The 27,449-nt window shown below is 39.9% G+C and overlaps 1 protein-coding gene across 7 annotated transcripts in view; it reads right to left on the bottom strand.

Annotated features, from left to right (window-relative positions):
* The window catches only part of DPP6 (dipeptidyl peptidase like 6), a 565,175-nt gene that overhangs the window by 114,318 nt on the left and 423,408 nt on the right, over positions 1-27,449 (bottom strand). For 5 of the 7 annotated variants that reach the window (XM_061474523.1, XM_061474525.1, XM_061474522.1 and 2 more), the window contains exon 6: positions 9,088-9,140. In XM_061474523.1, the coding sequence (XP_061330507.1) occupies positions 9,088-9,140 (53 nt within the window). Of the gene's footprint in view, positions 1-6,016; positions 6,177-6,270; positions 6,332-9,087; positions 9,141-25,418; positions 25,918-27,449 lie in introns of those variants that run through there. The other 2 variants (XR_009747077.1, XM_061474528.1) reach the window with 2 other exon arrangements.

Here is a 27,449-nt window from a genome sequence, read left to right as displayed (position 1 = left end):
CTGTGATCTACTACTACCAGAGCCAGCGGAAGTGCCTCGTTACGATATGACTTCACTGGATGCTGGGTAACGCTTTGAATTAGGCCAAGAGATTGATTCCTGGGTTTGTTCTCTAGACTCATCTAATAGTTTGTGTTACTGCGTTTCAGACAAAACCAGAATGACTCAGTATTCTCCACATCTTTTAAGAGTCTTTGAGCAAATCTTATTTCTTCTCATATCAACAGGATAAGGAGATCTTGGAGTCTTGTGCATAGGTTCTCAGGAATATTGAAACACACTATTCTTCTAAACAGCCTCTCCCCATACAGACCAGGTCGTCATCAGTTAAAATAAACAAGGCATACACTTAATAGACTCATTATTTCAATTTCTTATCAACAGTGATATGATCACTTTCAAGCAATACCACAACTAGCCTGATTTCGGATAAATTTCAAAAGTGGACTGCAAAATACTCTCCTTATTTAAAGGACCAAAATATCACTCTAGCCCTACAGTTCTGCCTCATGAGGGGGCCTATAAAGATGCTAGGGAGGGACTATTCATTAGGGACTGTAGTGATAGGACAAGGGGTAATGGGTTCAAACTTAAACAGGGGAAGTTTAGATTGGATATAAGGAAGAAGGTCTCTACTGTAAGGGTGGTGAAGCACTGGAATGGGTTGCCCAGGGAAGCTGTGATTGCTTCATCCCTGGCGGTGTTCAAGGCCAGGTTGGACAGAGCCTTGGGTGACATGGTTTAGTGTGAGGTGTCCCTGCCCATGGCAGGGGGGTTGGAACTAGATGATCTTAAGGTCCTTTCCAACCCTAACTATTCTGCGATTCTATGATAACAGACATGTATAAACCTTACATGTGCAAGAGAAATGATCCCATTTGAAGTGGGGTGTAACTTTTGCCTTCACAACTCTACATATAAAAGGTCCTTTCATTCCTCTATCTCCTTCTCATGTGTGACATGGAAAATAAGCTTTTCTATTCCTGTCTTATCTCCTTAAATTCATAATGGAGCATTCAATAAATTGAGGATTAGGGTAATGGGTGAAGAGACATCAGGGCTGGTGTGACACAGTCTGGGCTATCAGCCTGGGATTTTGCCACCTTTGCCATAAAGAGACTTTCTCAGTGTTTATGGTATCAAGGAAAGCCCTGAATATGTCATCCTTTCTTCAGCCAATGGTCTTTTCTTGCATTTCCTGAATTTCACCCCATATGTTCTGAATTCCCTTAGGGGGCAGGATGCCTATTTTAAACTCCATGGCAGCGAGGAACTGCCCATAATTTTGCAGGTTTTGGTCTTCAAAACTGGCTTTTTCCCAGGTTCCCACATGCAGTAACACGCAGCGCACATTCTTTGTGCTGTGTAATCAAACAATACCGCACTGAGATTTTAAGTAGGCTAAAAGAGTTTATCACCCAACTATGGCAACAAATAATCAAGGCCCAGGCTGCAGGGTGTCTCCACAGCCTGACAGCAGCAGAGCAAAAGCAGCCCCCCTGGGGAAACGCATGTTTCTTGTTCCTAATTTACTGGACCCCCTCCCAGAACCTTGAATATTAGGACAAAAACAAACAAAGAAGTCCCAGTCCCCACTATGAAAATCCACACACAGGACTATTTCATTTCTGGGAAGGTGATGCATAGAAACAGCAATTGTAGGGGCTGTGGTTAGTTGCCTGTTCAGTGGTCTGCACCATCAATTTACACATTCTCTTTCATCCACCTTTTTTCCCTTTTCTGGGAAAGGGAACCAGTTCAACCTTGCTAAGTATAAATACAAAAGAAAATCCATGCCAACATGCCAAGTTTTGGTGGTGGTTAGTGTTGGGATGTGCATGTACCCTGAGGTATGCTTTGGAGGCTGACCACAACCTGGGGACTGGAGGAGGTTCATTTGCACTGAGACACACAGACATTTCCAACTCCAGATAAGCTGCTCACCAATGAAACACATTTTATTCAATAATATAATTTAATAGGAGCCCTGCCTCCATTTCAGGGTGCCCCCTCAGACTAACACCAAGGAAGAGTTTGCTTCAACCCCCTTTTTTTTTCTCTTCCTGATGAGCCATAAGCTCTTGACCTTTTCTGTAACATAAGGAGGTTGGTTGCTGGGCTTTTCTCTGCAAAAATGCTAACATCTGCATCTAACTATTAATTACCAAGATCTTTTTTAGTTCTTTTAGTCTTAGCAGTCATTGCTCTAATCCTTAATATCAAGTCCTCCCATCAGGGGACTATTCGTTGTTATTATTGCTATACATGGTTTCTAAGGTGTCCACCCACATCACAACTGATTCTGAAAGAGAGAAGCATGTGGTAAGGGCTGCTTTGCCTACACAGAAAAGGAACATTTACATGAAAACTGCTATACAGTGACCAACATGGGTGAGCAAATGGTAAATCCCCTCAGGAAATGGTATGTTGTTGAGCTGCTAAAGTGGATTTCTTCCCACCAGCACAGCCAAGAGTCCTGCCTGAACTGCTTTCTGAGGCTGAGCTGCTTTCAACCTGCCACTGCTTGGAAGTGAGTGCTGCTCAAATAACAGCTTCGCTTAATAAAATGCTGGCTCACTCTTTTTAAAGAGGTACAAAATGTATTCCTAAGCAATAAGCTGGTATGTGATTTAACCACTGTTCCAGTGATTTAAAGAGTGTTTAATTCAGATGATTATAAAAAGCAAGAAGTCCAATGGCTCCATCAGGGTTTGAGCCAAATGTCAGTAAAAACTGAAAGATCCCTACCCACTTCAGAGGATTTAAGGTCAGGCTCCACCATCAAGCTATCAAGTTTAACTATTTCAAGGGTCATTTTTCTGTTGTCAAAATACAACTGAAACAGCATGTCACATTATCAGGATGGTGTTATATCTAGTCTGGCATAAAAGCCACCACACTGCAAATCAGAGGCGTCTTAATTAACTATATAAACTATCTTGAAAAGACAATAAAAACTATGGAATGATAATGGTTAGAGGGAGGAGAGAAAAGTAGCAGTAACAGATTCTTCAAAAATTGTAGAATGAATATTTCTACTTTAAAAAATTTTGCACTGTTATTTGTTTTTACATATCTTTTTTATAAGGGTTTATTTCAACCTCCTTATAGCATTGTGGAAGGAAAATATTCAGCTCCTTTAAGTAAAATTTAATTAGCTGAAAACAGACTCTATTAATTACAGTACTTTTTCTTCTTAAGATAAAACGTGGACTCTAGTACAAGTTTATAAACGTTAAAAAGTTAAATTGTACAGCACTCTCTGCAGTAATTATCACACATCACTTCTGTCAGGTAAGCAATGTTTCTCTCCTTGCTTTGCAGATGGGGACACTGAGGCACAAGAAATTTCTTTAATGCTACAGAAAAGGTGCATAACAGGCCAGAACAAAATACAGTAGAATAGCCTTGGTCAAATGGACAGATGCCTGCAGCTAAGGCAGTTCCCTGAAGCTTAAACATGATTTTAAACAATGAAACATTCTCCTTTTACTGTGAACATAGAAATTTGGGCATTTGGAAGGAAAACCTTGTCTTTCAAAATATCTTATGATAGGGTATGCACAAATCTGATTAAGATTTATTTAATTAACTTTACCTCTTTCCTGCCAGTAGCTTGTACAGGAACATCAGTGAGAGCTCTGCAGAGAGATCTACAGACATCACTTTGAAAATCTACTCACAGTGAAGCACAGGTTCAGTCCCTCCTCCTGTTATCACTTCTGTGGATCTCCAATGCATATTTTACACTCACTCTGCTCATGGAACTTCTCTTGAAGTCACTGGGAGTTCAGTGTGGGGGATGTGTGCAGCATTTTACAGACCCTCAGCAGTGTAAGCAGGAAGAACTGACCTCAGCTCCACGATTGGTTTTGTGATCTCATGTTCCTCTGATTACACGATATACATTTGGTAAGAAATATGGATTCTGCTTAGGCATAAGTGTGTACAATTCCCTCACTCCCATACACAAAATCAGTGAGGAATGGGAATAACTTTCTCGTGATCCCTATATTTAGAATCTCCCATTGACATGCCCCAGCTGGATGTGCTAACACCGTGCTGAGAGCTTATACACAGGGGTTCGCACTAATCCCTGCCACTTAGCTCTGCTTAGAGGGATACAGTTCAGGCAGGACTGGATGAGTACTAGGAGGTCTGAGGAAATATATGTTCTATGCTGGGCTTTAATTCGGAGAATGCATACCTGACAGAGAACTGAGAAAACGTGTAACATTTCTGCTGGCCACAGCAAAAAGTTAAAGGCTCCTTGGGTACTCATCCAAAAGTAGCTCTTGCTTAGGACTTGCAGTGCCAGATCAAACTAGTGGTCCAGAAGAACACACTGGTGTGAAATGACTTTAATACTGCTGAGGATTAGGGGAACAGTATGTTCGGCCATGGCCTGACCATAAAGCCCCTGAACTTTTTTTATTAGTTCAGTGAAGGTTGTGAATGACCAAGATCATCCGTATTAGACTCAGTAGGAGCAACATTATTAAAACCCATAAAAGAATAAAATGATTTTTGGTGGTTGGATTTCATAAGTAGGTTGTTGCCTATATTGTATTGCTAAATTTTTGTTTTCCAAAGCTAAGAAAAATAATATTAGGAAATAACTGTATATGGTATTTGTGTTTCGCTTTTTCCCAGCGCCGTGCGTAAGAGCTCCCTGTTCCCTCATCCAGACCCACAGATGCTACCGTAGCAGCTACAAATTACAAGTAGCTGGCGATTACCATGTGGCAAGTGCAACTGTGGGGTTATGAGAGGAGGACTGCAAAAATATTTATAATGCAAACAGCTGTAAGCAGTTACCGGCAGATACATCTGAGCACCATTCAGAGGAAAGCAGATGGGAACGTAGGGAGGGTACCAGGGAACATGAGCAGCAAGCACAGAAGCTTGTTCCACTAGATGGCAGCCGGCGCCAGCATCTCAATTTTGGGTGAACAGCGGAATAAAAATGGATTTCAGGCAGGAAAGCTGAACTGAACATAACCTCCCTACACACCTCAGCCCAGGAATATGAGAACTGTGGATTCTAGCTGGCTCCCCTGTGAAAACTGAAAACCACGGGATATTGAAAACAGAAGGTAAATGTGGCAAAACCAGTAGGGGTTTCTACCCTTAGTTTCCAAGATGCTGTGAGGAGGCTGGAGTAAAAAACAAAAAGATATCTTAAACCTGTGGAGTAAATATCTCTGCAGGGATATTTATTCTTTCTTCTACTTCAGGTTTATCTTAATTTTTAAATAAGAGCCTTTGAGTCTATGTCATTGGTTTATATTAGTTGTCCTGTAGAGAGCCAAATTGTGCTGCTGCTTTTTATTGGGGAATTATCATCCATAACAGCTTTCATGGAAAAAAATGTTGCAGTCCTGCACTCTGTATGAAATTCCATTTGTGAATATACATGCTAAGGATGTGCCAAAATTGACTTGTCAAACTTATGGAAAGCTTAGGATAAAATCTGGAAAATACTGGTATTAGCCCCTTTTGACTTCAGACACAGCCTGAATCTGGAGAGTCTGCAGAACACAGCAAAAACAATTAAAAATTTCTCTTTAAAAAGCAATTTATGCTGGCAAATTAATGTCACTTTATTTAAAAGTGATGCCACAGATCAGATTAATTGGCTTCCTTATTAGTTAGCCTCAGCAGGGGTGTAGCAAGGGCATGAGCATGTACAAAGTGTAAACTGTCTGTCCTTCCTGATGAGGCAGATTGCAGCTGAGGATGAGGAACAGCGTAGAGAGAGCACAGGGAAAGCCACGCTATCACAGCCTGGTTCCAGGAGCATCTAATGAGCAGGAGGGATATTGTGGAGGGTAGCAAGTGTGTTCAGCAGCAGTCACTACCTCGGCTGTTCATTTAGAGATAGGCTAACGTGCCACTGGCACATACCAACAGGGCCTAAAACCTGGCGCCTACTTGCAGAAGAGGACTAACGCGTTAAAGGAGTCTGTAGAAATGGCAAAATGGTTGTTGGTCAGTGCCAAAAGCTTTTGTCACTCGTGTTACAGTCAGGTAGAGGTCAAGGGTGCTGCCTAAAGGTTGCAAATTTTGTTGTGATGTTTGACAACATCAAACTGAACTGAACTTTGTGCTGTGTTGGTGTGCCTAGTCCTGCTCTCAACAATCTTCATCCACACAAATCCATCAGAGCAATATTCCTATGTTAAACATGAAATACATGCTGAACAGATTACCTGTTCATCCAACAGAGGCTCTACTTTCAGTTGATGTATTTCATCACCTGTTACCTACCCATGTTCCAGGGAAATGGCAATGTGCCACCCCTTCTACCCCTTGCACATACAATGATCACCTGGAAGATCAATGCAATTATTGCTCTACAATATGGTTTTCAATGCCTGTAAAAGCACTTTCAGCGTGTATCATACCTGTAGCAACACAGAAAGCGCAATCCTTCCAACCCTCCTCCAGCCTGTGGTTGCCTGAGCCATCACTACATCATGCTGTAGGGACACTGATGCCTCAAACACCTGTGTGCCTTCTAGCACCCTCTCACTTTCTAAATCTTCCTGTTATACTGGATATTTCTTCTCTGACACATCCACCCCTCCAACTGCCTGCACCACTACTCAACCAACATGGAGACCAAGCTGAAACACAGCTGAGTGTGCAATGCAGTTGAAGCCGAGGGAACAAGAAGCTGGTTGTTAGGGATGAAGAAAGATCATGCAGTAGTAGCAAACTGCCTGGATGACTGTATTGCTAATTTTTAGCAGTTTTAATACTACTATGCATGATACTTCCATTTTTTCCACCTTTATTTTGTCTAGAATAGAACTCTGTTGCCAGTCAAATGCTTTTGTTCTTAGCCCGGTTTATTGCAGATACAAAGCTTATGTGCTCATGCTGTGAGTTCATCCTGTTGCTCAACACCGTTTCAGCCCACAGGCTAATTTCAGATATATTGCCAGAAAGATGGAGTTTTCAAAACCTAAATAAATCCAGTCAGTTCCTGGAGGGGAAAAAAAAAAAAAAAAAAAGGAAAGAAAAACCAAAGACCACATTGAGGCAGGGAAGGAAAAAGGAAAGAGACTGAAGCAGCCTGGGGCATGTCACACTGGGACACCAGATTTGACATGGATGACGGTGAGAATCCTCCTAATTCCTATGTTTCAGCTGTACATGGAAACAATTTAACCTCGAGCTCATGATTTTTTGTGGCGAGTCAATCACAAGACGCAAGCTGTAGGGAAGCAGGCTTCACAGGCTCCTGGGCTCATAGACTTTGAAACATGTATGTCTCTCTAGTACAGACTTTTTTCACAAAGTGCTGTTTCTCTGTTGCGAGATAGAAGCCAAAGAAAGTTATTTCAGCTTTGTTGTCTGGTTTTGGTTTTTTTTTTTTTTCTCTGGTTTTGGTTTTTTTTCTGGTTTTGGGTTGGGGTTTTTTTTGTTTTTTTTTTTGGTGCGAGTGGGTAAGTGTGTGGGACAAATCTTTGAGGAACACCTGAATGTAACTAGTATTTTCATGGTGAAAAAGTACTGAGAGATGTGTTTGTGTCTTGCTATTGAATCTGTACTTCTCTATTGTTAAACCCACTAGTTACTGTGCCAAGGAAATTGGATTGGATGTAGGTGTTGCAATGTCTGACTAACATCATTCTTGGGTTAAACAGTGAGGTCCCCTGAGGACCACCCAGTGGAAGGCTGCTGATCCACTGTACACAGGCATAGCGGGAGCTGCCTACAAAAAGCAGTGGGAAACAGCATACAGGCATGGCCAAGATCCTGCCTTCTCTCGGGGGTAGGCACCTGGCCTATGGATGCAGAAATTAACAGGACTTTAGGACCTGCTCCAGTGCTTTCCTAAATCAGAGACACAATAGTTTGTTTAATACAGTAGTATGAGTGGGAGAGAGTGGATATAAACTGAGAGGGAAGGTTCAGAAGGGATACAAAGAGATATTTTCTCCCCATGAGGACAGTCAGGCAGTGGGACTGGTTTCCCAGCAGTGCAGTCCCCATCCCTCCAGGTTTGGTTTTCAAAATCAAGCTGGATAAAGCTTTGAGTAATCTGCTTTAAGTGGGAGGTTGGAACTTGGAAGAGCTTTTCCAGCCTGAGTTACTTGGTGATCCTATGATCACTCTGTATATAAACCAAGCAAATGTTGTTTTTAATTTTGCAGGTTTTGTCAGTTATTGCAAGAATCCAAAACATTACTACCTGTTTAGCCATAATGTATAGAAATGAGCTGCAGGGTGATAGAGTTGGAGCCACGGGTAACCTGAAGCACCACAAAGCTGAGAAAGGGGAACTTAAACTGCAATTAATCAAAGCTACGGAAGGATCCCCTCAAGCTAACTGATGCCTGTGTTAAACACTGAGCCCACCTCAGGACCTCCAGTGAATGGGGCCTAAATGAAAATGCACTGCATGATGGAAGTTTATTACTTGTAATGATACATAACCTTCTATGGTACATGCTTTAGGTAAAGTGATATGTTTTCATTAAGTTTAGAAATGCTGTGCAAAGCCTGTGTGCCATTCCTATTTGTCTGCATTTACCTCACACTCTCTGAAAAGGTAAACTACAAACCTGAAGGCTCTTAGCTTCAGTAAAATTGTGAGTGAATGTATCTAAGCAGCATTGGGAACCTGGGAACAGACTACTGGTCTATCTGCCTTCAGATGGGATGCAAGACAGAGAGAATTTGTATCAAGGGAATATGCCAAGAGACACAAATGAAGGGCAATGACTCAATTCTGACCAAATATAAGTGACTAAACAACCCTGGATAGGTCCTCAGACAGTGCTCTGGTGAGGGGCCAACTGCAGCTCTCAGCCAGATGTCAACACATCTATGTTCTAGCCAAAAACTTGAAAACTGGAATATGAAATTCATATAGTCTGACCCTCTGGGGAAGCTGAGTACTTCTGTTTCCAGACTATGTCATCTTTTGTATGACACACAGCTCAGTGGATGCTGCAGCTGAATGCCAGACCATTGCAAACGGCTCTCATGGAAAACCATTTGTCACAATACACATTATTTTGCAGAATTCTTAATGGCTGAGTTTTAAAATGTAGACATTGAAAAATTGCTTACCCATGAGGTATTTTGCTGAGGACATAATATGCCGTATATGAATGTTGATACACCTGCAAAATGAAATTAAAAAACAAAACAAAACAGGAGATTAGTAATTGTCACCTGTGTTAATAGGGTTCTTTTTCTGCAAAAACAGTCTAGCATTTGGCTAGGGACCTCTTATAAACACTACAAATTCAGAAGTAGAAAGGAGCAATACATTAATTCACCTAGCGCTGTTGTGTGTTCTTTTAATCTTGTACTGTATTACAGTGTTTGGCAAATCGTATACTTCCAGATGCTCTGTGTCGTTACCATGACTACCAGGTCTTTGATTAAACTGGGGGCACATGGTCTCTGCAAGGGCTAAATATAGAACAATCATTAATGAGGACACCTTGGTCAGCTGGAGACATTCTCCGTCATCATAACAAGACACAACAGGGGTAGAATATATATTTTGTTGCTTTATACCCACACAAATAAAACAGGGAATTATGCTGGGTGATCTCAGAGAGGGTTGTAGGACTCTTGTCAGTCAGCAAACAAAACCTTATTGACTTAGGGAGTAAAGCTGACCTCACGTTTGTTTGATTGACATTCTAAGTTGCATCTTCATGCCAATTTACACTCTAGGCCTTCAGGAAGAGCTTGTCATCAGTTCATCTCAGAAGGGAGAGTTTATTACTTATTTTCTAAGTAGTACACAATAATACCAGAGTTAAGGTCAACAGTTTAAGAGTTGGTGACTTTCTGTTAATGACACACAATTGCTAACAGCAATCTGCTGTTGCCCCAGTTGAGCAGTGCTGAGCAACACAAGTGAGGGCACTAGTGTGAAAGGTCAAATATGAATGACTTTATACACATTTGTAGAGTCACTCACTTTTGCAATTCTGTCTTCTTACTGTATGCTACTAAATAAAAAAAGTGTCATCTGACTTCCACTTAACTCTTTCAGCCACTTGCTCTGCAATAGCTCTCATAAAGCATCCTGTTCCCAGAGGAAGAAGGAGGAGCTTCTTGAACACCTGTTTCATCAATCAAGCTTGTATGATCAAAATTCTTTTTCATAGGTACCTCTGGTTTTGCACAATTATTTTTTTTTTAATTTATGCCAAGAAATCATGAGATGTCGTGGATAGTGCTGCTACCTCAGCAGTGGCCATCCCAAGCACATTGGGATGTGCATCACAGACAAGTAAGCATGACTTACTACCTGTCCCTCTTCAGGGTAAGCCTGCATAGTGGTGTCTGTAGCAGGCTTACATATTTTGAGCACTCTGTAAAGAGACAGGAAAACACAAGGCACATCATTGTAGATGTAGATATTACTCCAAACTTCTGTTATAATTTGAACCTGAACATTAAATCCTTACATTGCTGCATAAACCCCATGAAAAAAAGGCTACCACGAGAGCAGAGAGGTCAAAGCATTGGATTTCCTTCTTCCTCTGTGCAATTCACTCCCTTCATTACAAGGACATCATCAGGTTATAACCTGAAATCGTATCTCCTTTTAGGCTTTCAGATACATAAAGACCCCTCCAGCAAGGTGATCCTGTACTGTATTGGTATCAGGGAAGGTCTAGGAACACAAATGAAGTCACTGCACACTAGCATTTATCATAGTACAGGTGTCCTTTTTAGATGCACTTTTTTCAGATAATGTCAATTAAATTACCATTATCTCATCTACATCCAATCAGACCAAAGAGCTCTAATTTTATAATGCTGATATCGGAGACCTGGCTGATGTATGTTGTTGCTTAGATTTTATTCCAGCTTTGGTAAAGTTCTAAACCTGCCAAAATTCCTTAAAGAAAATGCACCGGAAGACTAAATTTGTCTATAGAGCTGAAAAAACTAATTATAAATTGCCATTAAATATTGAGCAACTTTTGTTTTCAAATACCCTGGTAGTAGAACGTAGAAAATGATGTAGACATACAAATTGTGATCAGAGGCAAGGACTGCAGTTCAAGCTAATAAGCCATGCTCTGTTATCAGCTATCAGAGGCAGAAGCCAGCCCCCAGAATGAGTATGAGCAGATCCCTTCAGGGGAAAATAGAGAAGTGTGGCAGGCTGGATGGAGAAGAAACAGCCATGGAAGGTTTGAGCAGGGCATCTGTGTTGTCCCTGCTTGAAAGTACAGAGTCCCATACGGACTAGCCATGCTAGACTTTAGAGCTGTCTTAGAGCCATTAATGGAGACTGAGATAAAACTCTGTCTTTGCCAAGACAGTTTAGCAGTGGGGAAAACAAAAGTTACAGTGCTTTCAAAGAACTTTATTTTCTGAACATCATCTTTCATCCTCTTGGATCTTTGGCCAGACTCTAAAATATCTCACATCAGCTGTGCCTGTAGCATATAGTCTTCAAACGCTTGAAGCTGGCAGAGTTCATTCACAGCAGCAATCCTTTCTCAAATGAATCCTTAAAGTCAGTAGGTTTGTTCGCGTAAACAACTACTCGTATGATCAAAGATTTCAGGATCAGACATTTGTTCTTATTATAGCTCTTAAGGACAAGAGCACATGCAGCTCCAAAGTCCTTCTACTCCCTATTTTAAACCTGTTTGGAAAACACATTGTGCGCAACCCTCCCAAGCAGACAGGAATCCAAGCGAAATATCACTTAATGTCTTTTTGGGAAATTAGATGGCTGCTTTCCTCTTACTGCAACAGTAAACATTTGGCTGCAAACCAAATGAAGTTATTTTAACTTTTTGAGATAATGATGATGATGCTGTCTGCTTTATATCTCAACTAAAATTTCTGCTGGGGTCTAGCTTAATTAGGCTATTCACTTACGAGGAAAACCCCACACCAGGGAAAAGTGAAGGAATGATATGAGCACTCATTTGAAATTTATAGCTAAGCTTCAGCCACTGGACAGTGCTTAAAAGTCAGTATTCGTTTCATTTAACCTCCAATGTTTCAGACGCTTAGGTAACAAAAATAACTGTATTAACTCTCTACGTTCTCCTCTATCCAAGGGGTGTGGCAAAAGCCATTGTACTGATTTGATACACTTAGCCCTGATTTTGGGCTGGATCCCAGAAGCACACAGCTCCTGTCAGCAGAGAGGCATATTTGAAAGCAGCAGAGATTTTGGCAGGTCTTGTGCTCTGTAGACCCTGTATGCCAAGACATACAACAAAAGTTAGTACACACTTGGGACTGCTCTGAAGGGGTCTAGGTATTACCAAAATTGGGTCATAAAAGCTCCCATGCCAGCTGTGACCAATGAATGCTGTAAAAGTCATTATACTAAACCCACCATGTCAGAAACAGTCTCCCACTGGGCTTCTCATCCCAGGTCACAGCACAGATCTTGCTTACTTTCAATCTACATTATCTTCTGCAACATGCGTGTGTCTACACTGGAATCATAAAGGGGTTAAGAGACAGATGTATCTGTTTCCACTTAAGTCTTTGAAAGGCAATTATCTTTCCAAAATTCAGAAAAATACAGGACTGATTATATATGACAACATTTTGTTGTGAAGCCACTGACCTGACCAGATGACAGTGGAAATGCAAACACCGCAGCAGGTATAGCAGAAGAAAAGAGCATATGCCTTTTCCTGCCTCCAGATTCCAAAATAAAAAGTAAACTCTGGTTCCTGCAAGTTACAGAAACAAAGAGGCAATGTTTGCCACATTGCTGCAGAGCAAAGTATGGTGTGGATGGTAGAGCAGCATCTCCTTGAAGCGCTTGCTTCATCTCCAAGGGTACAGGTCCTAGTCCAGCAGGGCTTACTTACATAGAAAATATATGTTATTTAAGAATAGAATGGATTTGGACTCATTTATTCATTGTGACTATTCAAATACTTTAACTTAGAATCCATTGCTCTTGTTCTTGCCCCAGAGCAGCTGCACAAATACTTAGAATCATAGAATAGTTAGGGTTGGAAAGGACCTTAAGATCATCAAGTTCCAACCCCCCTGCATGGGCAGGGACACCTCACACTAAATCATGTCACTCAAGGCTCTGTCCAACCTGGCCTTGTGATGGAGCATTCACAAATTCCCTGTGCAGCCCCTTCCAGTGCCTCACCACCCTTACAGTAAAGAACTTCCTCCTTATAACCAATCAAAACTTCCCCTGTTTATGTTTTAACCCATTACTCCCTGTCCTATCGCTACAGTCCCTAATGAAGTGTCGCTCCCCAGCATCCTTACAGGCTCCCTACTTGACATGAGTTCAAAAAGACAAATGGAATCCTGGTTATCTCCCTACATTTCACCTGATTTGTCACACAGACACAAGCTGAATATGAAAAGCATTCACCTTCATTAACTTCTTGTTAAAAGTTTGAAATTGTCACCATTAGTTTCAATTTGACACTGCCTGCGCAACTCAAGGGATTAGGAAAAGGATTTAGATGTAAATGAAGGAATTTTCAGAAGGAGATTGTGAAATGTGTTTTCAGTATATTTTGGCTGGTATGAAAGACTACACTACCCACTGGGGATTTTTCACTAGCAACAGGAAAAAAGGAAGAGTTTAGTTTACACTTCCATCTTCTGTGCTGGTCTCTGTCACACTTTGTGGGCTGATACCATGCTAGTACCAGTAGTAACCAGCATTTAATTGAAAGGCTTTCTTTTATGTTTGTATGACATGTTGCTGAATCAATACAAACAAGAGGCACATCCAGACTTTCTTTTAAGAAGGTTTACAAGCAAAGAAGGGTGAAAAAACCCTTAGAAGAAGACTCCCCAAATCAGCCAAGACCTCTCATCTTCTAACAGGCTGTTCTATTAAAACAGATCATTTAGGGTCCTACCATTCAGCATATTAAACAGTTCATGAACCTGAGGTTAAACCCAGGTGGACTGGTTGCCATGATATCATGATTATTATTTACTCAATAAACACAGGAATAAACTATCCATTTTCTAAATGACTCCACAGAGCCACCTAGTCCTCATGCAATACTGTTATTTACATTAAAGAATTGTCTAGAAAAACTCACAAAAAATCCCCTAAAATTTAGAGTTTGGAAGAGAAGAGGTACAGGGCAGAGTAAGTGCAGGTGCAAGCTGTGTTACAAAGCAGTTTGCAAGGCTTAATATAAAATCTGTAGTATTTAGTGTCTTCTTTTTCAGAAATCACATGTTTCACCCCCAAAGTCATACCAGTACCCCCACATTAAAACAAACCTTCTAAATGGTTATCAGAAATAAAACTACAACGGTTGATTAAGTCTGAAAATAGCACAAATATATTTAAATGTAATTAATCATAAAGTTCTCAGTAGTTACCTGGGTGAAAGGAATCACTTTTTATTTTGTAACAATAAAATATAACTCCAAATAATACATCCCCTCAGGATTCTTAGCAGACCTAAACTGTCTTTACAGTAAAAATACAGCACAAGTGGCTGGTGGAACGTGAACTGCCAGATGCATTAAAAGGGTTTCCCACAGAGAATTTCTAAAATGACATTTGCTGGAAGTAAATTAGTATCCTGTTTTCCTACTTGTGCTATGAGCAGACAAATCCCAAAATGCACATATGAATGTCAAATCGGTTGAATAATCCCAAATATTTGAAATAATTACATACTCCACCTTTCAAAATGGTCCTAGCACCCTTAAACAGTAACTCATGCGGTGATACAAAATACGCAGGTAAAAGATGATTTTCCATTTGGCCTTTAATATCCATGATATTTAACCAAGCTCTGAAGTTGACAAATTAAGAGGGAAAAGAGAATAAAGTAGAATGCAGGAAGGCTGCTGCTCTGCATTGGCAAACAGCTCATGTATTTGGTACCCTGCTATCTAATGATGACATGAAGGAGAGTGAAAATCAGGTTCAGAGTGAAAATCGGGTTCAGAATGAAAATTGTAAAAGCAAACTTTTCCTTCTCCGGTGCACAGTAAAGGATGACCCAAGTCACTATCACAATGTCATATTGATTCTCCTATTGGTCAGTCACCAGCAAGCAAATATTGTGTTATCTTCACAGGGTAACTATGTCATATATACAAGTCTTCCAGCAGAGAAAAAAAAAATATTGTCTGACCAAAAATATCATAGAACCATAGAATAGCATGGGTTGGAAGAGACCTTCAAAGGTCATCTAGTCCAACCCCTCATATCTCACTGCCAGCACATGGTATTCTGTGGAGAATTAAAGCATCTCACTGTACCTCTTTGCGGAACTTTCTGTATTTTTTATGAAAGTCAACATTAAAGACTAAATTTTTAATTAATGAGTCAACATCATTTGCCTTGACCAAAATTCTTTATGATAGCATTGGTTTCATTGGGGCCATACAATCTGAAAACTGAACTAAGGGTCCGTAACTTGAACCCTTCTGTTGCCATTGTGTGTTACACTGGCATTCTGAAAGAATGGAAAATCCATTCCTGTAACTGACCACTAAATTCTTGGTAATACTTTGTTCAATTTCTCATCCTTCATTCTCCCATGTATTTACGATTTGGAGTACAATGGATTATCTCTGGCTGAGGCATGGTTCGTGGGCAGTTAGGTAGTGGCCTTTTCACTGTTTTCTAACAGTGGAGACAGACTGGTCAGTGGTATTCTCCCCAGCCCAACTATTTTACCAAAGTATTACCACAATTTTATTGCTAATGGACACTCCATAGTAATCAGCCTGGAATTAAGTTTTCTCAAAAAACTATTCCTTTTGTATCAGTGTAATAAAATAAAATAAAAACCCAAGCAAACAAAAAAAAACACGCCAAAATCCATACTGGTATTTTGTACCCTACATTCAGGGAAGCTCAATTGCTTGCAAGAAGTAAATGAATCAATAAAGCCATATAATTTGAGGTCTTCTCAACATTCTCACCTTTCAAATTCATTGTGATACTGACCTATTTTGTTTTCCTCTGAGACAGCAAATTCTTTTTTGTCTCTACGTTGAATTATCCCTTTATACTTCATCACTTCCCAAGTAATACAGTCTCATGCTGTGTGCCAACCTTTTTCTATAGCCCTCCAAGGAACACTGGCTATTTCTCTTTGTCCCTCTAATAGATTAGGAAAACCATAATAAATGCTATCAGTGAGCATTTCCTGTGCCTTGGTTCAGTTGGCAGCCAAATAACCCACAGCTGTTATCGAATACCTGATTTGTGATGCTCTCATCCACTGCACTGTATTCAGCTCATCAGGCACATGTGTAATGTGGTCGCTGCCATAGAAAGTGCACACTGAGAGTGCTGTGCTACCTCAGGACAGTCAGGAAAGGACAGAGATGGGGGAAAAAGGACCTTGAGCAGGAAAGGAGGTAAGAAGAAGGGGTCTCTGTACCAATCGACATACAGGGCATTTGGCAACTTGTTGCCTTTGTTGTAATTGTCTCTGTATTCCAGAGGAACTAACCTAAAATAATGTTTCATGAAAAGGAATAAGCTATATACACAGGGAAGGCATGTATTAGAGTTGACTTATGGGAGGAAACCATTTTTCTTGGAAAGAGGAGGGGACAATCCCCTCCTGTGAAATGGATGAAATGACACAGCCAACACCAAGCAGTCAGTGTCTCAGAGAGACTCAATAGGTCATCACCTCAGCCCAGCCACACAGTTGTGAATAAGGAGCTGCCCCACTGCTACCCAATGCTATAGGAAATCAAGGATCAGTGGTTAGGTAGCTCCAGAACCAGGAACAAATTTTAGCAATCAATTTGGAAGAACGGAATAAAACGCTACGTATAAGGGATGAAATGTAGAAGAATGCAAGAGGCAGTATCAGGAAAAGTCTTTGCATGGTTCTGTTTTTCAAATCTTTAAACAAATCAAGCTCTAAGACTGAAAATTAAATCATTGCACTAGGAACCTGAAAGAGCCTTTCTCTATAAGCTTGTCCTTGGTGCATAGAGGACAATCAGAACAGCTCTCCCCTCACGTGGCACTGTGAATGTCCTGCGACCCACACTGGAGAGGCTTCCTCGGGGCAACAACAATCTCACATCAAGATGACATCAGGAAGGGACAGCACATTCATGCCTTAAGGACTTGCATTTAGAAGCATTTGTAACTCAGGCTCAAGCCGATTGTAGTAGGGTCATGGCTGCAGGCAACACACACAGTTAATATGTAAATCTCTCCCACAAACATGCTGTGGGAGTGCTGGATTAGAAGCTGATTTTCCAGCCATCAAACCAAAGGTCTCTGAACCAGCAAAGCCAAGGAGTTACTTCTTTGCAAATAGCATCTTCGCTAGTTTGCAAGATAACCATAAATAAATAGTGACAGCAACATTCACAACAGTAATAGTGGGACTGAAGTTTTGTAAGATAATGCTGTTACTTCATGTTCCACAAACTTGATTATCTACCTCAGTTGTTTCATGATAATAATTCTTTATTAAAAGATTTGTTTACAAATTACACGTTTGAGAGCCTTATACTGCTGATGATGCCGAAGGGAATTTAAAGGCCAGCTTTAGGATTTATGGCTTTGTGACATGGTAGAGGCAAAGTGGATGCTCTTATTGTTACAAATGTAGCTCCAGAAGCGATTTAGGCTACAGGTATTAACACACAGCTTGTGTGCCAGATCTCACCCCTAGGAGACCGTTAATCCAATCTGCCAACTGCTGCTGCACCCTCATACAGCTCTGCCCTGCCAAGCAATTACAAAAGCCTCTTTTTGCTCCCGAGCCACCTGTCCCACACAGCGCTCCACTGGCACCATCAAGCGCTTGCAGTCACTGGCTTAAAGGACGACTGCTCCATTTTAAATTGGGAAATAAAATGGTAGCTACAAAGCACTCACTAGGATTTTTGCAACAGCCTTTGTGGACTTGCTCAGGTTATTGGGAAGCATCTATAATCAGGTTACTAAGAATTATGAGTGTTATGAACAATGAGCTCATTTTGTTGTTGATCTTGTTTTTAAACTGTTATCGGTATTCACATCGCAAGGTATAAACTCCCAGGTTCCTGACCCACTCTGCAGCAGGCATAGTGCAAGACTGGATGGAAATTCTCCAAGTGCTGCACTTGCCTGTTTTATAGTTCTGTTCAGAAACTTAGAAATGAAAATTAAATTATCTAGTACACAGTTAATGTTGTGATTCTAACATACCAAACAATATATCAAAGGAAAAGTAGTAAAAGAGAAACATTATTACCTAATAAGAGTACAAAAGTAGCATGGGACCAAATAATATTTTTAGAAGGAGACTACAATTAGACCAAACACAGGAAACACAGAAAACCTGAAAATCCATTCACAGGCATACATACACCCACCCCCCTCAACTGTGATTCTCTCAGAATATCTGTGGTCATAATAACATCTGTATTATGTCAGACCGGAAGTCCACTTACTCTCTATCCTGGTTCAGACAGTCTCGTAGAATCATAGAATGGTTAGAGTGGGAAGGGACCTTAAAGATCATTCAATTCCAACCTCCCACCACGGGCAGGGACACCTTCCGCTAGACCAGGTTGCTCAAAGCCCTATCCAACCTCACCTTGAACACTCCAAGGCAGACACAGCTTCTCTGAACAGTCTGTTGCACTGCCTCACCACCCTCATAGTAAATAATTTCTTCCTAATATCTATTCTAAATCTCCCCTCTTTAAGTTTAAAACCATTTGTTTCAGTTTAAAACCCCCTGTCATATCCCTACATGCCCTTGTAAAAAGTCCTCCAGATTTCTTGTAGGCCCCTTTACATAGTGGAAGACTGTTGTAAGGTCTCCCCTGAGCCTCCTTTTTTCCAGGCTGAACAATCCCAACTCTCTCAGCCATAACCCAAAGCTGCTTCAGAAAGAAGACCAGAGTTAGCTTATTTATAGTCATCCTTCCCCAAAATACTTTTGCAGGTACTCACAGCTTGGAGTCACTCTCTTTGCGGCTGTTTATTTTGAGGGATGTCCTTGCCATAGACCTCCCCAGTCATTCTTTACTGGCATTTACCCTTTTTTTCACCTACAACCTCATGTAGTGACACCCTCTTGACCCACAATGGTGCCAAAAGCCTGTTTGGGGTATGATTCTTCTGAACAGTCTTCAGTGTCTAGTTTGGCCTTAGATTTACACCCTGGAGTACACTGCTTATAAAGGCAGCCCTGGGTAGCTGACGGAGATAGGGAATTTACATTGTTCACATCCACATTGACTTGACTGACGCTCACCTTCGCTGGAGTTACAAGCCTGAATACTGAAGGACAGCATGAGAAATCAATGCTTAATTATGCTTTGAATGAAACATTAGATAATGACTTCTTTAAATAATAATAAAAAAAAAATCTTGAGCTGAACAGACTGAACGTGGAAAGATTCTAAAAACCTCTTTTTTATGAAGTTTACAATGCAAATAGTGCAGCTTTGTAGCAATTATGTGAGAAGCTAGCCATGAAAATGGGCTGAATGCTTAGTACATCTAATTAATTTATTCACTTTTAAATAATTCACTTTAGTGGCAGAAATTAACAACTACAGAACCACAGCATGTGTTCTTTCTATTAAAATTTACTCTTAGCATATAAAAATTGCTTTTTCTACTACAGCAGTTGAAAAGGTGAATGCTACAAAGAAGGTAGCCCTGTCATTGAAGTATTTTACGATGGTCATAAGATCAGGGCGCTCTTTGAAGACTCAGAGAAAGGAATACAAGACAAGAAAGATGGGACCTTCAAAAAGCATTAGAGAGCAGCAGTTTAAGAGCACTGAAGTGGATGTGAAAGGAGAATGAAAGTATTCAGATACATGCCAGGGACTTAGTAAAAAATGCTCTCTCTGTTCAGTGAAAGATTTATTTTCCAGTTCCATATGAGAGCAGAAGATTCTGAGCTGTATCTCAAAGTACATGTAGATCTAATTCACTGGAAGTAGCATTTCTATTTTCTGACATAAGGAAAAATAAACTGAAATCATATACGAGACAGCGGGACATTTTGTGTGTCATCTCTTTGATGCTGTGGACACCTTCCAAGGGGGAAATGGACTGTGGTGATGATGGACATATCTTCAGAAAGTGGGAAGAGAGCAAACGGGACAGAAAGAAGCACATAGCAAGTTCTTTGCCTGCTCCACAACCTTTTACAGCACCAAAATCAACAGCATCACTGTACAGGTACACTTCGACGTAGGACTCATGCTTTTAAAGACCTGACTAAAGCCCCATGATTCTTTTCTCTTTTCAAGAAAAAGCTTTTTATGGGCAAAGAATAGAAGAAAAGAGAATAGAAGATTCCATTTTCAAATCTGGGTCATTAGCTGCCCAAGAAGGAACATTAATTGTTGGTTTTAACACAGCCCTGATAAAAACAGAGTTCTGCAGGCAGTTAAGAAGATAAAAGGCACTTGTTCAGGATAAACAGAGCCACATACTCCTTGGATTTAGGCACATAACTCAGCTAAAGAGAACATTTGTATCAGAACATTTGCATTTCTGAGTGTAGGAATTTCACTGGGGTGCTCTGAATAGTAACATAGTAAGATCTCATTTTTGAGAAGAGGGCACTAAATGTATCTTTTTTTTGCCTATTTCAGTGATTATAAATAAATAAATGAGACTGAAATCAGAAGAATTAGATTATAAACTCCTGGAGTCTGGGACTGCTTCCTATGTTCCTGCATAGACACCAGAATTAAATTCTTTCTGATCTTACTTTCTAATGCCTACTAAATAACAGTTCTTTTCCCATTTGGCATCCTAGTCTTACTGTATTTATTTCTTTAAAATTCTAAAACAACTATCTGTACTTATCAAAATCCCCATTTTAGATAAAAAAACAAAATGGGATGTTTTTTTTGTCCCTAAAAATTTAAGAAGCAAAATTATGCTAAAGACAGGAATTCACCTTTAATGTAATTCTGAAGCCTCTGTATGTACCAAGGGCACTAGTTCTTCATTAAGTTTTGGGGTTTCTTTCCCCAATAGTTACATTTATTTCATTCCTCTTAATGCAAAGAAAGTTCCCCTGTTTCGCTACATGGATTCCCATATGAGTGCAAAGAAGAAAACTGCAGTGATTTTACCGTTGACTCTCTGATTTTGACTACCTAGGAGACCTTTATAATTATATTACCCATGCTTTATTAAAAAATAAATTGCAGGTTATTTTTAAGATATTTTGTGAATTTTGTTAGAACATTCATCTCTACCAGTCTGTCTGTTCAAGTTAGCTCATCTGTACACTCAGAAAAGGAAGTAGAATGAAAAACCTAATCTTATCCATGCAAAGATAAAATGGTTATTTTTGTATCACAGTGTTTTGCCTTGAGTCTTTTTATTTTCCCTTCTCTGTCTGATGAAAATCTCATTTGCTAAAGAAAACATTTACAGAGGAAGACTGCTGATAGCTGATGCTGACACATAATACACCTATGTACTCTTGCATGACAGGTTAATTATTTCTGACTTTTGATATTACTCTGGTCTTTCCTGGAACTGTGGATTTGCTTTTCAGTTTACTGATGTATATCTGTGCCTGTGAATAAATGTAGGATACAGTTTGTTGACCTCTGCTACATGAGAAAGACTGTCCAACTTAGCTCGAAATATTATTTTGCACTCAGTCATGTCTGTGCAGTTTGAGTTGAAGTCTCCCAGTTCAAATCAGGATGCTTAAAGTTTAGTCCTAACTCCATTTATCTACATTATTAGAAGAACAGAAAGAGTTTAATCCTTTGTTTTTAAGAGAAAATAGTTAAAGCTCAGGGGTGGCACAGCAGCTGAAGTCAGCATACTCATTTTTTACTGCTCTTCGTTTCATGAAGTTTTGTTGCAAGAATCACACTAAACAACACTCCCTGGAATGGAGACTCAGTAAGAAATCGAGATTTGGTGCAGTTTTATTAAAACCATTGGTAACGCACGAGGGAGCATGCGCTAGCAAAACTGGAATGTGGGGATGCAGGAAGACCGGTTGGGCAGAGCTTCACTTTCCAGTTCAGTCAGATAGATCATATCGTGTTTTATGAATGCATCTAGATCACCATTTCAGAAGCACAACTTCCTGCTGAATACATTGCTCAGTAACAGGGAGCAACAGAGCTTAAAAATTGGGATTTTTATTCCAGTAAAAATTGGAATAAAAATGTGGTTTTATTTTATGTTTCCACCAGGAAAGAACTGCAGGCCACAAGTAACCATAGTGACCCGATAAAAAGAGGATCTCCAGCAGTTCCTTCAGAGTTGAGATGATTCCACTCCTAGGGTACCTGCTAAGGATAATGCTGGGGTGAGCACTTTCCTTGGCTGTCGTGGTTTAAGCCCAGGCGACAACCCAGAACCATGCAGCCGCTCACTCACTCCCCCCCCGCCTTCTTTTCCTGCTCCCAGAGGGATAGGGAGAAAGAATGTAACTCCCATGTGTCAAGATAAGAACAGTCCAGTAACTAAGGTATAACACAAACCACTGCTGCTACCACCAGTAATAATAATGATAAGGGAAATAACCAGGGAAGAGAATAAAATGGCTCACCACCTGCCTACTGATACCCAGCCCAACCGAGCAGTGATCTAGCCCATCCGGGTAACTGCCCCCGGTTTATATACTGGGCATGACGTGCTGTGGTATGGAATATCTCTTTGGTTAGTTTGGGTCAGGTGTCCTGTCTCTACTTTCTCCCGGCTTCCCCTCCTCCCTGGGACAGCATGAGACTCAAAAAGTCCTTGGTCAGAGTAAACATGACTTAACAGTAACTAAAAACATCGGTGTTATCAGCACTGTTCCCAGGCTGAAAGTCAAAACCACAGCGCCACACCAGGTACTAAGAAAAATGACTGCTACTGCTGAACCCAGGACACTTGCCTTTAAAGGGTGAAAATATATTTTCCATGGGTAATAGGCACAAGAAGTCTCCACCTGCCCGTTCCTCTTTGCTGAGATTCAGTGCCTATTATTTCCCCTTATTAAGACTGGAAAATAAAGGAAAAGTATGTAGATTTGTGATATGCCATTTCATTCCACTTTTTTTTTTTTTTTGCAGAATTACTGTGACAGACACTTAATTTGAACTAGAAACCCCCTGCCCCATGGCCCAAGGAATTTAGCTACCAAAATACTATTGCAGTTCATGCATTCAAGGGCCTAAGCCCACTCTAACTCCTTGTTTAAGCTGGAAATTTTCCTGTAATTAAACTGAGCTGTGCCAAAGCAGAAGGGTGCTGCTAAGAGCAAAGAGCCATTCAGGCTACATAAAAGAACACATTTTCCGCTAGAGGTTTATAGAGATTTGAAATGAACCATGAGGGTTCTCCAAAACAAATAAAATAAAGAATAGGTTTAACCTCTGTTCTTTCCCTGTGTTAGACCAAAATTGGTCCTGAAAGTTACCAATATGAAATTAGTTTCCACAGCTCCTCCTTCAAAAGGCAGCTCTAGGCTTAAACTTGTCACTAACTATTGCTCCTCCGTCCTGTGCCTGTGTCCAGAAATCCCTATTCTAAACAGACAATGTGACAGCAATTGGACAGAGTGATGACTGTTGAGCAGTCAGAACAAATATTGCCACCACCTGATAACATGTTTACTCGATTAAAATGGGTATCCCCCCTCCCATAGCAAGAATGTTTAATTTTGTAAGCATGTGCAGCAGAAAAGCTTTAGCACTGACAGGGCTCTGCTACCAAAGGCACAACTGAGGACATCTGAGAAAACAGTGTTTGCACAATACTGTAATAGAGTTTTGAAAACCCATAAATCCCTCAAGAGTTGTGTGGCAAACTTCCCTCTCTGTGCTGCTGCAGATATCAAATATTAATTGGGCTGAACCAATTACTGATACCAACACATGTCAGAAAACCTCAGCATATTGGTATGTCTGACAAGGATATTGCTGCTTCTACCTGAAATGAGTTTCATCAGTAGAAAAATTTCCCAGTTGCTCAGACTGCATTTATTAGCAGCTCTGGATTACTTAATGCCAGGTGACCACAAAGTGCTGATGTCCTGGGTGAAATGCCTACCTCCAGGTCTGACAGAAGAGCAAATGGAAATGTAGAAATGGTTTTGGATCAACCTACTCTGATGCCTTTGAAAATCCTCTTTTGTCTGTCTTGCAGTTCAGCCTGCACTGAAAACAGCAGATTAGGGAATTTATTCATGGTGGTTTTGAGATTAGAAGAGATAGGCAGTCTTTCACAAAGAGTATTTTAAGTAGACCAGATTCATAATTAAAAAGCCCTAAAACCATCTCCTTTTAAAATAAAGGATTGTCTGTAAATTTTGTGAAATATTAGCTGCTGCTTCAGCTTCAAATCCAAAGTAAACTATCACTCACAAATTAACCTCCCCTATGTTCTCAGTACTTTCTTGTTAATACAATACTTCTGGACACAAAAGTCTTAGCTTTTGTTATGTAAATGTAGCTGGAGCACTTCTGTTCTCCTTATCACTACAAATAGGATAAGAAGCACATTATTAAACAAGATATTTACTCTACTGATCCTGGCTGTTGAAATAATATGACTGAAAGCAGGACGCAAGAATACGTAAGAAGAAGAAGAAAGAAGGCAGCCCCCACTTTCATTCCCGTAGCTCCAAAGTCACCCCACTAAAACCGCACACAGACACACTCATAAAAAAGGCTGCAACATTCAGAAGCTGCAAGCATTTCACTGAAATACTAAAACTCAGCTGAACTATGTTAGTAATACTTATTGTATGGAAAGCAACTGAAGATGTCGTTTTCATAAAAAAGACCCCAAATTTAGCAAATCATTAGATTTTACAAGCGACTGGTCTATGCAGTTCTACTAATGCGTTAACAATTTGACTTCTGCTCATAACAGAAGCACTGAACAAGTCCCCCGATGAACAGACAAAAGACAAGATAGTTTGCTTGAAGATACATACATAGATGTAATAACAGAAAAGTATTTTTAACTCCATATATAAATACTATGGAGTTAAAATACAAACTCCAATATAAACTCCACAGTATGGGGACTGACTTTTTTTTTTTTCTTATTTTTATGTAGGAATTGAAACTATGGTTATTTACCCTAATAACAGGTAATTAATTCTCATAAGTAAACAAATTTACAGTGCTTTAGGCTTGAAAATTGGTTTAGCCACTAGCCTTTGATAATAGTCAACTATGTTTATATTGCGCAGCTTTCTCCAATAGAGGAGCCCTGGTTTATGAGCAGCAAAGATTCAAAACTGCATTCATATGATAAAAAAAGATATGAAAGTTATAAACATAAGCTTTTTGCTGCAAACGCTCCACTCAGAAATTCTACTGATTTACAACAAACACCAAAAAGTAAACAAATCACTACACCAGCTAGCATTATTTTATGTTCTAACTGTGTTCACTTTACAGAGTGTAATCACTACACATTTTTATTGTTCCTGAACAACACCGGCTAGGAACGAAAAAAAAGTAAATTTGAAATATATTTATTGCCACAGTAAGAAAACAAGTTTATGCAAACCCATATCCACCACTGGCGAATTCATTTCAATTAAGTAATAAATATCATAGCTACAAGATTAGCAGTATTACTGATGATAGCTATGACAGTGTCTAATTTTCAGAGGCATATTTATCATAATAGTTCTCAACTCAAAAGGATGTTATGAGGATTCATTAATATTTATACTCATTAATGTTTTGGAAAATAACGAGCATTATAGTATTTTAATTTTTACACAACTAATTAAGCAGGATGAGGTTGTAATTGGAGTCATAAGCACAAACCCTGTTAATTCCACATACCAACTGGACTTGGATAAATAGTAAAAAAAAGAATAACAGCAACAATAATAATACGCTGCTTTCTATAAATAATGCTTTTTTACTTCTTTCATCTTCTAAATACAAAGTCCAGGGTTTGGACTATGTCTCTCCAAAGTCTCTTTGGTCCCAGCCCTCCCATGAGATCTATGGCAACATGCAGGGAGAAAAGAAATATGGAACTCACCACACAAACTAATCCAAGTAAAAAAAACAACCCAAACTTAGCCTATTCTAATTAAAATGATGATTAATTCTTTGCAACTTTCAGCATTATAAAAATTCATTCTTTCAGCTGCTAAAAGAGGTAATAGCATCTTTTGTATCAGCTATAAAAGTCTCCAAGCCCTAATTGTTGTTCAGAAGACTTAGCAGTTTGATCTGTATTAATCAGCCACAATTTCCTGCGTGTAATTGCTCTTAACTACCTCAAACATAGTAATGGACTGGTAAATTGGAAATGAAGAACAAATAGCTTTAAGAAAATTCTTAGCCACTTTATTTCCTCTCTTGCATTACTACAGTTATTCATAAAAAAAGGTAATTAAATATTCTCTATTTAATGTCTCACCACATCACTTGAGAAAATAACTTCTCATTTACATTCCTCTATTTCTTTCATCACCATTATACAAACTCCACTGGTTAACTCTGACTATGACAGAAAGCTATGCAAGCCGATGCGGTTTGGTTACTCATTGTTATTCTTACACCATCATTCACCCAGTCACAGCAATGCTACTGACTTCAAGAGGTGGTTTGTCACTTATCTGTGACATAAATGGAATCCCATAAATGGGATTCCAGCCCAAACACCATAGAGATTTCTGTGTCTCCCCAGAGACATGGAACTCCCCCAGCAATTTGAGTGGAGCCATGTCCTGGGCAAAAGTAGCTTTGACCTGACATCGGCAGAGAGAGACTTGACCCTCTGCAATTTGTCTGCTGAGATGCCACAGCTAAATTTCCATGTGCCTGTGCGTTTTGGGGTTATTGAACTCTATAGCCAGAGCTCCGCACACTTGTTTTGTGAAGGATGATTTGAAATCAAAATTTTTCTATGGTTGTATTTATTCCCCAATGCTTTCCCAAAACTTCACCTTGTGGTTTCAGCCCCAGGTTGGACGTTTCTTCAGTGTAAAGAAATAAAACTCAAACAAACAACAAAAAAAATTGCAAGAGTATTTTAAAGACAAAGAAGCCTGGCGTCTTCCCTATGACCTTTCCAGAAAAAGAACAAATCTCTGTGTTCAAGGTTAGAAAAGCTCCCTATTAGCACAAGGCTTACCTAGAATATTGCTGCCTGAAAGATTAAACTTCTGTAAATACAAGCGCTGCAAAAAAAGCATTTACAATTAAATCTGACAGCCTGACTAGCCACAAAGTACCCATGCCAGTCTCACAACAGCCTGCAAAGCTTGTTGGGAGAAATATGTTTTAAGGAACATGCTTTAATTCAGCATCCTCTAAGATGATGAAGTGATAGAACAGGAAAACACATATCAGTTGCCTCAATATCTTTGCAAAAGAGGTGTCTGCCAGTCCAGGGCCATGTTATTCCAATGTGGATGTCAGTGTTCATTACCCAGACCAACACTAAGCAGAGTCATTTCTGTGCAAATAAAGAAAAACAGCCTTGGATGGAACCATTACTGTCAGGAAAAGATTTTGTGGCATTA

This window comes from Pezoporus flaviventris, unplaced genomic scaffold, assembly GCF_033815535.1.
Source record: "Pezoporus flaviventris isolate CSIRO_AGI_PZ_B2104156 unplaced genomic scaffold, CSIRO_AGI_Pfla_v1 ptg000079l, whole genome shotgun sequence".
NCBI classification, from domain to species: Eukaryota; Metazoa; Chordata; class Aves; order Psittaciformes; family Psittacidae; genus Pezoporus; species Pezoporus flaviventris.
Note: the sequence above shows the minus strand (reverse complement) of the source record. Positions and strands in the feature narration are given on the sequence as shown.